The 13,851-nt window shown below is 39.5% G+C and overlaps 1 protein-coding gene across 1 annotated transcript in view; it reads left to right on the top strand.

The window, feature by feature from the left end:
• The window catches only part of LOC145768595 (uncharacterized), a 33,580-nt gene extending 20,628 nt beyond the window's left edge, over positions 1–12,952 (top strand). Inside the window, exons 7-13 of the mRNA XM_082580129.1 lie at positions 3,278–3,430; positions 3,736–3,834; positions 4,358–4,411; positions 4,846–4,914; positions 5,613–5,714; positions 6,397–6,586; positions 8,269–12,952. Of these exons, the coding sequence (XP_082436255.1) occupies positions 3,278–3,430; positions 3,736–3,834; positions 4,358–4,411; positions 4,846–4,914; positions 5,613–5,714; positions 6,397–6,586; positions 8,269–8,639 (1,038 nt within the window). The 3' untranslated portion in view covers positions 8,640–12,952. The remainder of the gene's footprint in view (positions 1–3,277; positions 3,431–3,735; positions 3,835–4,357; positions 4,412–4,845; positions 4,915–5,612; positions 5,715–6,396; positions 6,587–8,268) is intronic.
• The last annotated feature ends 899 nt before the right edge of the window (positions 12,953–13,851 follow it).

The raw sequence follows: 13,851 nt of genomic DNA, 5'->3' as shown, positions 1-13,851 counted from the left end.
CTTGCAAATTAGTCATTAAAGATATAATTGCCATATCTCACTTCTTTACTTACATGATTTGAGAAAAATCTTACACGTCAGCTAAACTTTGTAAGAAAAGCAAGTTAGGTTGACTGAAAAGTGACGTTCTGTTGTTATTCACCACTGTCAACGAAATTTCTAGCACGGTTTTGGTCACTTTTTGCATCTATTGTCAAAACATTACCAAGCTAAGTAGAGCCAGAAATTTCCTGGTGAAAAGACTCGGGCCGAACCTAATGCTTGAACGACTGACTTTCGTGTTGTTTGCGTTTGTCCGTGATATCGAAACCTCTGAATTGTATTTTTCCTGAGATGTAAACATACTTGCCTTAGAAACAAACATTTGCTAAGCTGATTAGTATGGACATTGGACAGTGGGTATTAAAGATGCAGTGTGGAATTACATTTGCTTTATTTGTATCTCGATATTGTTGCAAAATATCACATTATCCTGCGATGCTTACTTGGACATAGGAATAACTGAATTGCAGTTTGCCAGTATTTTCGGGAGCAAGTCTTTTAGGCGCTGACAGTTAGGCGCTGGTCTAATAGGCGCGCACACTGTGGCGTCTGGATATTTAGGTGCGGAGCACTGTGGCGCCCGGTCATTTAGGTGCTATTCCTAGTAAAGTATGTAGATTGTATCAGCATGGCAGCTTGCCAGAAAATTATATCATGGCTTCCGTGAGTGAAGCTGCTTAAACCGGCAATGCTTTTCACACAAAATGTTTCTCGATCAAAAAGACTGTAGGCTAAATTACGTAAACTTTTTGCTTAAAATTTTCCAAATTTTCTCCATAATTATTTTGCTGTACCTCCTAAACCTAAAGCATTGCGCGCAGAAATGAAGTAAAATTTTTCTCATGTGCAGAATTGTTTTGGCATTCGATTAAACTACATATATTTTCAAATTATTTTATCATGCTTGGGTAGTAAAGATTATAATGAAGTACACTTTTCTGCCAATTTTTAATTTTTTTAGAAATTAGAAAAAACACCGTATGGAAAGTTGCTAGTCGTACATTGAATGTTTTAAATTTTATTGCAAAGCTTTGCATCTTCGGATAGCTGAAGATGTATGCTTTCATTTGATGTCAAGATTGTGCGTCTACGTCGATCACATGAGATGTTTTTACGGCGTAAATACAACAGATTTGTGTGAAAAATGTCTGGTTATTTAGATTAAACGTCTTGACCTCGGTGGTTGCGAAAGAGTTAAGTCAAATAATAACTACACTAAACATCAGTAAAAAAATCATACCTTAGTCTATATTGAAGCGGGTGGTTAAAATTTTAGTGTGTAGTGCCTGACTTTGCAAGTAGCCTAGGCTACAGCAAAGAAGCCACAGCAAGCTCTTTTGTTTGAGAAGGTTGGCTACACGAGGTGGAAGGATGAAGATTTTTATTAAACAATTAATAAATACGAAAAATGCGCAATCAAACACTGCAACGTATACATGAAGCCATCAGCAGTAATTTTTTCACGATTACGTGAACTTGAAATAGTCGAAGCTGCCATATCAATCTTTGCTTTATGATGTGGCAAACTTACCAAACTTTTCGGTGCAAATGAAGTGCTCAGATCCAACATCGGCTTATATGCAGGGCAATTAGACCAGCAGACCACCTGATCTCCACAGGACACGTACTTCTGGAGTAGAAGTTGCCGGTTTAAAGGCGCAGCTTTGTGCAATCTGTTACCTTTAATAATTACTTCTACTTGAGACGGATAGATCGTGTGGAGTTGAGGTGCGTGAAAACGCTCTACTACTCTTGATATTAGCACATTTCTACAGGACATTTGCAATGCATCCTGAACACAAGTTGCAGCCAGATGGAACTTTACTTAATCTGTTATCTTTCGCAATTACTTTTGTTCGGGATGGATTGGCCATGTGACGAGAACGCGTAAGACGCTCTACTACTGTTCACATGAATACATTTCTACAGAGCATATAGGCTACACCTTGGCTACAAGTTGCAAGCATAATGGTGGGACTTCGCTCGTTATTAAACCTAGTCGGGGTTTTGACGGAAAACTAAGTTACTCTTCACTTAAGCCTACCGCCCGGTTGAATACAGGCTACGGTACATTTTTTTCTGATGTTTAGTTATTATTTGACCTAACTAAAAGTGAACTCATACATGTTCGGAAACTTGAATAATTTATTGATAAAGCTTTCGCCGACGCAAACCTGGACTAACAAGAAATAAATGCTGAACACGCGCATTAAAAAAACAACATATTTTTCTGTTCAAGATAACATTTAATGTGAAAATCATTGCCGGTTTAAGCAGCTTCACTCACGGAAGCCATAACATATTTTTCTGTTCAATATAACATTTTGTGTGAAAATCATTGCCGGTTTAAGCAGCTTCACTCACTGAAGCCATGACATATTTTTCTCTTCAATATAACAATTTGTGTGAAAATCATTCCCGGTTTAAGCAGCTTCACCCATATATTTTTTCTGTTGAATATAACATTTTGTGTGAAAAAGCATTGGCGGTTTAAGCAACTTCACTCACTGAAGCCATGACCAACAACGCACACGCATTAACAAAACAATATATTTTCCTGTTCAATATAATATTTTGTGTGAAAAGCATTGCCCTACGCCCCTACCTGCCAAGCTGATACAATCTACAGACTTTACTAGGAATAGCACCTAAATGAACGGGCGCCACAGTGCTCCGCACCTAAATATCCAGACGCCACAGTGTGCGCGCCTATTAGACCAGCGCCTACCTGTCAGCGCCTAAAAGACGTGGACCCGTATTTTCTATGGTTTTCACACTGCCTACAGCTTGGTCGGTTTCGATTTCTACGTCGTCTGAGAGATTAATTGAATTTGTATGTGGATGCAATGTCACGATTGCTGTGGTTATGTTGACATGACAAGCCATAAATCATTAAGTCCTTTTTGAGAACAGCAGTTTCGCATCTGGTGGTTAGGTTTCGTTTTATTGTCTAATGTCATTCACGACTGTGCAAGCAACATTTGATCAATGGTGTATGTGGATTGATGACAGAACTGTAAGTCACTTTCTCAATTGTATGTTCAATTTTGACTGAGAATTTATGCAGAAAAGTGATCCACAATTTTAATCCGTGAGTTGTTACGGTTGGTTATTCGCCATCAACCAAAACATGATTTCGCTATATAATTTTTAGATGAACGCTGTGCATGAAGTGTCGGTTGGATAAGGCGTGCAGTTACCACATTTCCGTTATCGCACTCGCTTTGTTTTGCAGATACAAGCACTTAACAAGAACAACCAACCCACCAACAAAGTTCTATCCAGCGTTGACCTTGGCAGTAGCATGCCACGAGCCAGGGCCAACACAATGCCACGGCTCCAACCACAGCCAAAATACAACATGTCCGAAAGCCTCAGGCGACAACAGGTAGATGTCGTTCACCAACGCTGTTACTATGGCTTCTAAACCTAATCGGAACTTGTCATATGTTATGAAAACTCTTTCAAGCTGTGATAGCGCATGACTGACTTGGTAGTACAAGTAGTGTTGTGTAACTTTTGCTCAAAGGTAGCGGTATCGCTCAGCTTTGCATTAAGAAAGCTTATTTACTTTTTTTTCAAGCCATTTTTACTGATATGCAACAATGGCAACCCAGACGGCAAATAAGCCATTTGTTACAGTGATTCAACGTCTGCCTACGCAAAAGTCATGTATTTATGTTTGTCATTTAGAGCGGAGAAGCACAAACTGGATCTCAGGGCTCCCTGTTTTCAACGTTCAACAATGTCAACAATCAACAGCACAGCACCTGCGCTCAACAAAATGTTTACGTACGTATTTCCATAGCATCATTAAATTTATTTATTACTTTATTTAGCCGTAAAACTTTATTTACTTCAACAAAATGATCTCTCCACGAAAATTCCATTTATATTGTTTACTTTTTCAGTTCACAGCAATGACAAATTTTCATTTATTTTAACATTGATTTTGCTTTGCGACCAGTTTTTCAATGAAACTTGATAATTTGTTGTTGAATCCACAACTTTAAACATGTTTAAGAAATAATTGAAAGTGCATGATTTTTACATCTCACCAAATGTGTGCACTGATAAACCGTTGTAATAAACAGCAACAACCGGGATTGAAAGGATTGCCCGTTTAATACAAGCCCGGGACATCCCGTCTCAGACTCGTGTATGAATCTTCAGCCGACTTTAGATTGTTTAATCTGAAAGCTACATTAAGTGCTTAAAGCGCAGCTTTTACAACTTCTATGCGCCATATAAGCCAAGCATCTTATCCATGAGTGCAAAGCATGGTGTGAAGTGATCACGTTGTCTTATTTTTCAGGCCCAATACCCCCATAACAAAAGTCAACAACAACAGCAGCAGCAACATCAACAAGTAGGTGATGTTTTAGCTAGTGCTTCACGAGTGTGTTATCCAACATAAATAAGTTTAAAAGGGTGTATGCGTAAGTGAGACTAGAAAGACATATTTTATATAAAGGCTGAGGTGGGTTTTTAACTGCATAGAAAATAACATGAAGTTGTAGGTAATAGTCGCAGCTATTGAAGATTTATGGAAGGATGGAAAGATCATAAGCAATTTTGTGTTCACCCTTCAGCGTGTCATAACCCACACAGCAAAACGTCTGCAGACGTTGAATCAATGTAAAAATGACGGGTTTTGCTGTCTGGGAAAGTGTCATGCCAAGGTGACTACGCTCTGGGTATCGAACGACTGTTGTCTGTGTCATTGAACATCGATCAGTTAGTTGAAAGAGTTTTTGTATTGTCGATGTCAATCTAATAATGTTATATATTATTATCTTTCAGTTGATTGTACGAAGAAGTAATGACGTAAATACCATCAACCAATCACAAATAAACATGAACAGACAGCAGGTAAATTTAGTTGTGATATTGCCAAGATTCGACTTACTATTTTTTGGTTAAACCTATTGCTTTTGTTCAATTAACAAACTCAGAGTCGAACCTCATATTTGTTCACGTTCTTTCTTTCTACAAGGAAATGGTTCCATTCAAAGTCGGCTAATGCAAAAAGCTTCAAGACACAATTCCGAACCATTTTTCATTTTGTCTGGGGTGCATCTACTGCTAATTTGCATTCATCATTCTTGCTTCTTTTTGCTGTGGTTTGCACAACACTCAACCCTCGTCCGCTTCGTTAGCTCAGCAGTTAAGCGCCACTCACGATCAAGCTGCGCTGGTTCAACTCTCGGGGTGTGCGCTTGAACAAAGCTTTTCGGGATTGCTCTCCATTCAGCGACACCCAGTGGATGGAGTAGGTCACATACAACAACACTTCTAACAACTATGGAAACTTTACTCTGCCAATCTTGGTAACCGGCCTTGCGTCAGTGGCTCAAAGCCTCTATCAGTGCGGGAAACTGCCAGGAATAACCTATCAAAGGCTTTGTCAGTCCGTGGGTAAAGATTTAAAAGCCAAACATTATTTGTTGAAACTTCAAACCAGTTGAAATTCTCAAATCGACTTAAACAAGCTCTTAAAACCAGTTTGAACCAGTTTATAAAGCTCTCAAGTCAGTTTAAACCAGATCTACAAATGCGTAACGTTTCAGGTCAATTCCATTCCTATGTTGCACCAGCAGAGGCAGCAGCCGAACTGTGTTGACAGCAGCATGCAGATGCAAAACTATGACCAAGCTCCACAGGTGCAGCAGGTCGGTGGTAAAAGCATCGCTCGGGTTGTTCCCAGTGATTTGACATTGTATGGAAAACGTAGTTATTCAATTTTACACTCCCCTGACACATTGCACTGACGTAACTTCAAGTTCTTTGTCTAATGATAGCAAAAAACTTCTAATTTGCATTGGGCTTGTATTTTAAATAATGATATTTGTCCAGCAATTTTCTTACGTAACAATCAATTTTACTATCGCCATAACATCTTCGGCTTGCTCATGCATAAAAAATACATATATGACTTAAAATAAATTGTGTTTGAGAATGATTCTAAGAACGCTCGTGTGTAACGGTCATCACGAATAACAGAATCTCACTATGTAAAAAACGTTTTATGCTAGTGTGTGTTTAGTACCCTCTTCTAAAGGCTTCAAAATATTGCAATTCAACAATTCGTTACCCTGTTTTCATTTACCCCTGGTGATAAGTTTGTTCATTTTTAACTGTGAAATATTTTTTGTTTGCAATACTTTACAAGACATGCTCCTGAGTCAACAGCTCAGTGCTGAAGCTACCTGTTTTAAGGAATCTGCTTACGTGTACTTAGACTTGATGGCAAATCTGGTAATCTTGTCTGATGAAGGAATATCATTAATGTGCACAGAGGTTTAGCCTCGCAAGCCTCATCCTCCCTGTCTAACACCATCCATCTATATTTAGCTGCAAGGACAAAGCAACCTCATGCATATGAATCAGAAGTATCCATCAGATCTCGATATTGATAACAAGGACATTTTCAATCCTGGGATGAGTGATCTCGATCACTTGATGTTGCAAGACACAGATCCTCCTTCCAAGACAGGATATCGTACGATTGGTTTTAATTCCATTTTTTCCCAAAACAATCCAAGTAAGATACCATTGAAGTTATCTTTTTGTCTGCGAAGCCATGCTATTTTCGTATATTTGATGTAAACTTTTCAGTCTAGAATTCCCCGCTTGTTGGATAGAGAATTCTCATGAACAGTTTTCTTGTTTCAGCGTCTGTGACGTAAACACGTGCGAAAATTTAACAAAAACAAACAAACGAAATATGCTTATTTGGTCAGCCACGTCACAGATGCGAACATACTGAGAACAAATCCACAAGATAGTTCGACTCTGTGAAATCCCCTGCCATGACGTATTGGTCTGTTCTCACCATTGATACTGTAAACGTTTTGATATAAAAAGGCTCACTAACACATGGCACGCTAAATGATACTGCGATAAAGAGTTACTCACTGCTCGACCAAACGTGCTACTGCTTTTACAATATGTTTATTGCGCCTTTATTTTACAAATAACAACATGATGTAACATATACCGATTAGTATAGGGTTGGCTAATAGACTGGGCTAATTGCATAACTCACGGCTAAGATATCACCGGGGGTTACCATTTGAGTTTGTTTGATGGCCCCTTTTAAGTGGCCCACTGTTTGTTTGTCGTATCCAGGCTTACACAGTCTGGTGATTGAAGATTTAGATTAAGTAGACGGGAAGACAAGGAAGCCAATCTTCATGTCCACCTTCACTCCTTCAGGCATGCTTTTAAATGCCTTACCAAAAACACAGCCGCATGCTCTTGAGCGGTGTCGAACCGACGCCCTTTCGATTGCCGTTCCAAGACATTGGTCCACTGATTTAAAGTCAATGGGCATCCAATCCATCCATGACCTGTTTGTCGAGATTGCCAAGTTTACATCGTTTGAACGTCTTGAGACGTTGTTTTCATCCACGTTTTGACGATTGTATACGACTCTCATTCTCAAGAAATGAAGCTGTCTGACTGTAAATAGCTCTTGGTTGGAAGTGAACTTTTAGAAATACAGTCACAAGCTAGACCAGTGCTCTTCAACTTTTCTGTCATCACAGAATCCCCCTACTTTTGCGTTAGTCACGAACCCTCCACTAACAAAAAATGATAAAAAAAAATTCTTGTACAATACATGCATAACAATGATAGAGACTCAACGATTGTTACTGTTTTTTTTTTCGACTATTGACTGCACTTAACCTCTCAACCAACTGGCCGACTTGAAGCGAGAATGCGGCAAGGTGATCTAAACGTTTAGTTTTAAAGTGACGCATCAGTATACTGAAGCAACAAAACATTAACCCTGAAAAACGAGGAACTCTCTCGGAACCCCGCTACATGTTCTGCGAGACCCCCTTGTTGAAGAGCAATGATCTAGACTGCAGTCATTGCGGCAGACTCTTTCTGGTGGGCGCGGTACCGCAGCAATAGTTGTACTATGATTTGCAAAGCACAGCAATAGACGCTGTGAGATTATCCACAAGTCAATCAAAATGAAATGTCTTGCACACAGCAAAGCAAAGCAGTAAAGCGTAGTAGGAAATCAAATATCAAAACTTGTAATTCCTAAGCCACTGCATCAAAATCGTGGCAGTTATTGAATGTTAATTTTTTGATTTTTAATAAGTTATCTTTTTAATTGACGTCTGTGAATAGTTTATCTGCGATTGACATCCTGCTTTCCCCAGCTTCGGGCAACGTTTGAATACTTTTTAATGGTCGTTTTGTGTTTAGATCTGGATCTTTCTGGACTGGAGGCCACCAACGGTGCAGGACTGGTTGCTGGCAACCCAGGTGTATCGAAGCATTGTGGATCCAATGGGTCTGCTTTCTCGTTTCCTAGCAACCAGGTCACCATGGCAAACGTTGGCATGCAACAGCAGCAACAATACGGGCAACCCCAGCAAAGCATGTACAACATGAATATGGGGAATGGCCGTGTCTCTGCTGGCGGAAATGGGATGATACCGCCGTCTAATGGAACGGTGACTTTTGGCAACGGCCCAATGATCGGTGGTACCAGGCTGCCTCCCCATTTCCCCCATTCTCATCATGTCCTGCGCCCCCAATCGCCGGCTCGTGAGATGAACGACTTTCGGCTGTAGTGAAGAGTGGCCATGTCTCATCAGGGAGTTGCTCTCATCCCAAGCGAATGTCATGAGCGAACAACTGAGTTTCCAAGAGAAAACCCTTTGAAGCAATTTAGTTGATCTTCTATGTGAGGCGTCAGCTGACTATAGTTCACGAGCGGAAACAGACTTGGGTGATATGATCTGGAGGAATGTGGTGTCGACCTTTGACAGAAGTGGGTTAACTTTACCCGTTGAACCTGCTCTACCCAGCGTCGTTACGTTGTGAGCAAACCCCGATCGCTTGAGTGTTCTGCCACCATGCGGCCATCACTGTTTTGTTCAATTGAATCGCTCCACAAAATAAACAGTTCTTGAAATCGGTTCCACTTCGAAGATTTTTGCAAACACTATCTGGGGTTGTTCATATATCCCCAAATGTTAGGTAGCCTCGGAGTTGTATTATGTATTGGAAGTTTGGTATTTTGGTGGACAAGGAAAAAGTTCCTTCAAATTAACAATCAACAAACATTTTTCAAAGTGCTCTTGTATTCTTAGCCTTGCTTGGTTGTACTTTTTAAATCCTAATGCGCTGTTGTTACTTTGTTCAAAGTTATTTTTTCATACTATAAGAAATTCAACTTTTCCTTCTGAGGCTTACCATGCACACTCGCCTGTGCACTGTTTGCCTTGCATCAGTGTTGCCAAATGTCTGCCAGTGAATGTTTTAGTATCGCTCCAAAGATTTTCACAAGTTTGTGCGACTTTAAACCGTACCAGACAAAAAAATTAAAAAGTTGCCTGTTTTTAAGGCGGTGTCTTTTAGACAAGAAAATACTTATTGGCTTTGCAGTTTCTGCCACGGCAATCCTACCCCAAGGCTGCCAAGTTACCTCGATCCCTAACGACCCTCCGGTTTTTCCGCATTTCTCAAAACTTGAGAAAAAAATTCACATCTGGCAACACTGCCGTAACCAACCAGGGTAATGGTGAAACCTGCTTTGTTAAGCGCTAGAGGTCGAAATTCAACTTTATGAAAAATTAAAAGGTGCGCGCTCAATCCAGTCGCTACATTTTGCTGCCCAATACTCATTTCATTTTTGGTGCATTGTTTGCAGTTCAGGCAGTCAACCTAGCCATACCTAAACTCTTTTCTTTAATGTAGGCTTGCTAGTGAGGTTTCTGCGATGCTATATATTCGGAAATTCTACTTGGAATTAACAAGTCAAAGTTCTTGACCTTTTTTGACAAGACAATTAAAGATTCCGTCCTCTTGTGCTTATGGCATCCCAGGCAACAAATCAGTCGCTTTTTACATTGATTCAACGTTTCTACAGACGTTGAATCAATGTAAAAGACGACTGATTTGCTGTCTGGAAAGGGGGTTGTTGCACTTCTCATTGTGCAATTCTCTTCCTAACGTTGCAACCCTCGCAAAATTCATTCTTTTTGCATTGAAGTTTTTCTTGCAGACGTTGAATCAATGTAAAACTGACGGATTTTACTTGCTGGAAATCATCAGTTTTGCTTCTTTGATCGCTCTCCTTTATTGCTGAAGTTAATTTTTTACTGTTTTATCAAAACTTATTTTGAAATTGATACGAACCTGTTTTTAATCAATCAAAAGTTGTGTGATTATTTCATGAGTGCAGATACAAACGACCTGTTCCAGCCTGATTCTGCGGGTTCGCTGTGGTAATAGCGGTTTGTCACTAGCTTTGGGAACACAGTTAATCATGTGCATAGTCAGTTGTCATGACCGTAGTCATGTGCAAATGGTTCTGTGATGTTGATGAAATTTTGTAATCATCCAAATAGGATTTTGTTCCCACTAGTTTGGGAGCCATTTTTCCTTTTATCAATTGTCTTCACACTTTTTTCCATTCCATTTGTTCCACCTTGTCTGCTTCTTTCTTTACCTGTTCTTTCCATGTTCTCTTAGTACCCGTTTCCTTTTTTCATCCACCTCCAGATCCAACCCCTATCCGAGCAAATTCCCTCCCTCTCTACTAAGCACAGGCTCCTGCCATTGTGCTCTTGTAAAGTATTCTTCTGATAACCAAGAAAATCAGTTTTTGGTTGGTTTGGTTTTAAATCTTTATCTTAGGACTGACAAAGCCTTGATTGGTTATTCCAGGTAGTTTCGCCCGGTTACCGAGATTGGCAGAGTGAAGTTTTCCGATTGTTGAAATGTTGCCGGGGGGGTATTCCGTTCACTAGGTGCCGCTGAATGGAGAGCAGTCCTTAGAATGCGTTGCTCAAGCGTATACCCCGAGAGTCGAACCAGCGCCACGTGATCTTGAGCCCGGCGCGTAACCCTGAGCTAACGGGACGGTTTTACGTTCTTGCGACGTCTGTAAACGTTGAATCATGCATAAAGAGCTAAGTTTGTTGACTGTAGTTCACTTGGACCCACCCAAACTGAGGAATCGGTTGCAGTGACTGCCGAGACTTTTCGTAACGAACAATTCTAATCGACACATAATCACACCGAAATGAACTTTCAAACGAAGAAAGGAAATTTTCCGTCAAAACTTAAAAAAAATTTAAAAAGTTGAAATGATTTCCTTGGAACAGCCCTAGTGGTTACAGGAAGAAGTGTTGTTTTTATCATTTTTTAAAGTTTTTATTTTTCAGCTTTAAACTTCAGCATGTTGTAATTACTTGTCAATTAACTCAATCACAGTTGCACTACCTGTTATAACGGTGCCCTACGTTCAGTATAAGCTTGATATATTGAGCATAACGTAGCCTCCTTCACAATATTACTATGTTTGATGTATTTCCTGTCTCATATACCAAAATAGTTTACCACAATTTGCTGGTGATTTGAAAACTTTAAAGTTTTTCATGTGATTACGAATAAACTGATGCAGTCAACTCGTTTAATCGGACCAAGGTAATTTAGTCCACTTAAAAGAGTAATCTCATTAAACCGAAAAGTCGCACAGAGGTTCGTTTAAGATAGGGACATTTCATGACGGGACGCGTTCAATTCCCTTGTCAGGTAGTTTGTTTTTATTGCGGACGATCGTGTCTTTATTATTATAAGTTCCCAAAGCAAAGTGTGATTTGCCTGATTTTCCAGACAACAAATCAGTCGCCTTTTTACATTGATTCAACGTATGCACACGTTGAGTCGATGTAAAAAAAGGCGATTTGTTCTCAAGGCTATTTTCTAGCTATTTCAATCACGTTGTTTTACAGTTAATTTTAGTTGGAAGTGTTATTGATGAAATCTTGTCAAACGTTTGCAAAATTTATTGGATGTTCAGTGCGTTCATCATTGGCGATGTTGTTTGATGATACAGTAGTGTATGCTGTTTTAATTATTCACTCTTTGCATTGTTTACACTTAATAATAACGTTTCTGGAACTCTCTGTTGCCTACCGGTCACTTTTGTCACCTTCTTCTTTATTTACCATGCGACCGCAATAATTACTTTGTGTTTCACTTTGGTGCTTCTATTTTTAAAACTACTTATTGTTTTCTAGTTATATTTGCATTATTTTTACGTGCAGTGTATAGCTTGAATTTAAACTTCCAGCAGCCAATAAAAGTGTATCTCACGCAAACATGTTACGTAACCGAACCGGGAACCGAACCCCGGCGTCTGGTTTCACCACATTTATATCTTCGAGAAGATTTCAAATTAAAGATTGGACGATTCGTTTGGTTATTTTCCGGACAACAAATCACTCGTTTTTTACAAAGAATCAACGTCTATCAATCTAAAACACGACTTGATTTGCTCTAGTCTGCCCAGACAGCAAAATCCGTTATTTTTCAACGATAAACGTTGATCAGAAGACGTTGAATCTATGTAAAAATGGCACATTTTGCTCGCGGGCTGCATCGATTATGATCATTCTTGAATATTGAAAGTTGTTACTTGGTTGACGGCTTCTGGTTTCTTATTGTTTCAGCCCAATGTGTGTTTCTATTTATTGTTAGGCAACAACCAGCCAATTCTATTTTGTTTATGAGGTTATTTCAACCTTGTCATACGTTGTATTCCAGTTAAAATTTCAAGAAAAACTTCCCCACTATCCACTAGATGGTGATGTGGTGTTGTCTTGTTCAGAAGTGGTAAATTGAATTGTGGAATCGAGAAACTAATATATTTGACGCATTTGTTGTAATCTTTCTGAACGCTAAACTCAACCGCTTTCAGTACAAACCTTCTGCTGCAACCGCTTTGGTGTGTATTAAAATAAATCGAGCTCTTCGGCTTGACGTATTTCATCATTTTTCAGTGCTTTGGTGTGATTGTATACGCTTTGCTTGATTCATCGTTTTATTTGATGTTTTGCTGTATTTGTAGTTAACACGACTTTTGATATCTCTTGTCATTGCAAAGGTGTTTGGCAAGCCACAGGTATGGTCAGCATCATATTGTCAAACGGAGCGGACATGTTGCATTAGCCGATTGGATATTATCATAACTCAGGTGGAAAAGTTGCTCTGTTGGATCCTATAAGCTCACAAGTCAAGCAACAACACTGCATTGGTCACAATACAAATAACAAGAAAAGTTTACAAACGTTTTCGGCCAGCCTACATCTGGCCTTTTTCGAACATTTTTTTTGGATTGGCTACATTGCAATGAAACAAGGCAGGTAAATTTATTTGTTTCGATAAGGTCATATAACAAACAAATAAACCAAATTTTCAAACCATACATTGTATGACAGCAGGTTAGTTTATGGTGCAATCAGTGTTGAAGTGGAAGAACATAAGCGGTCAACTGGTCAGCCAGCCACCATCACATACAAATTTAACTCCACATTCATACACACCGGTGAAAAGACAGGGGCACTACAATAAAGTAAAGCAAGTGACATTGAGTATAATCGGCTATATGACGCAAACTTGTACTAAAAACGGAAAAAGAATAAAAACATCTACCTTGATGGATGGTCATTTTATTAATGATGATGATGTTGATAATGATGAATAAAAGCGTAACAACCATGCAAAGCCAGGGGCGCATCCATCAAGTAGTTTTAGGAGAGGCGATTTTAACCAAACACAATAATGTGTAAGGTCTACGTCAGGGGTACTCAACTGTCGGACCGGGGTACGAATCCGGACCTTCTGGGTGTTGATGGTGGACTTGAGCTTTTGGAAGAATAACCTCATTGCCATTATGTAGGGCTTCTTGAAACAGATTTTTACTGGGAGAAAGCAATTTTTATTGTGGTTATCCTAGTTGCTGGGGAGGCTTCGACTCCCAGACTCCCCAAC

This window comes from Aplidium turbinatum, chromosome 4 (genome assembly GCF_918807975.1).
Source record: "Aplidium turbinatum chromosome 4, kaAplTurb1.1, whole genome shotgun sequence".
NCBI lineage: Eukaryota > Metazoa > Chordata > Ascidiacea > Aplousobranchia > Polyclinidae > Aplidium > Aplidium turbinatum.
This window is presented reverse-complemented; position numbering and strand designations above follow the sequence as displayed.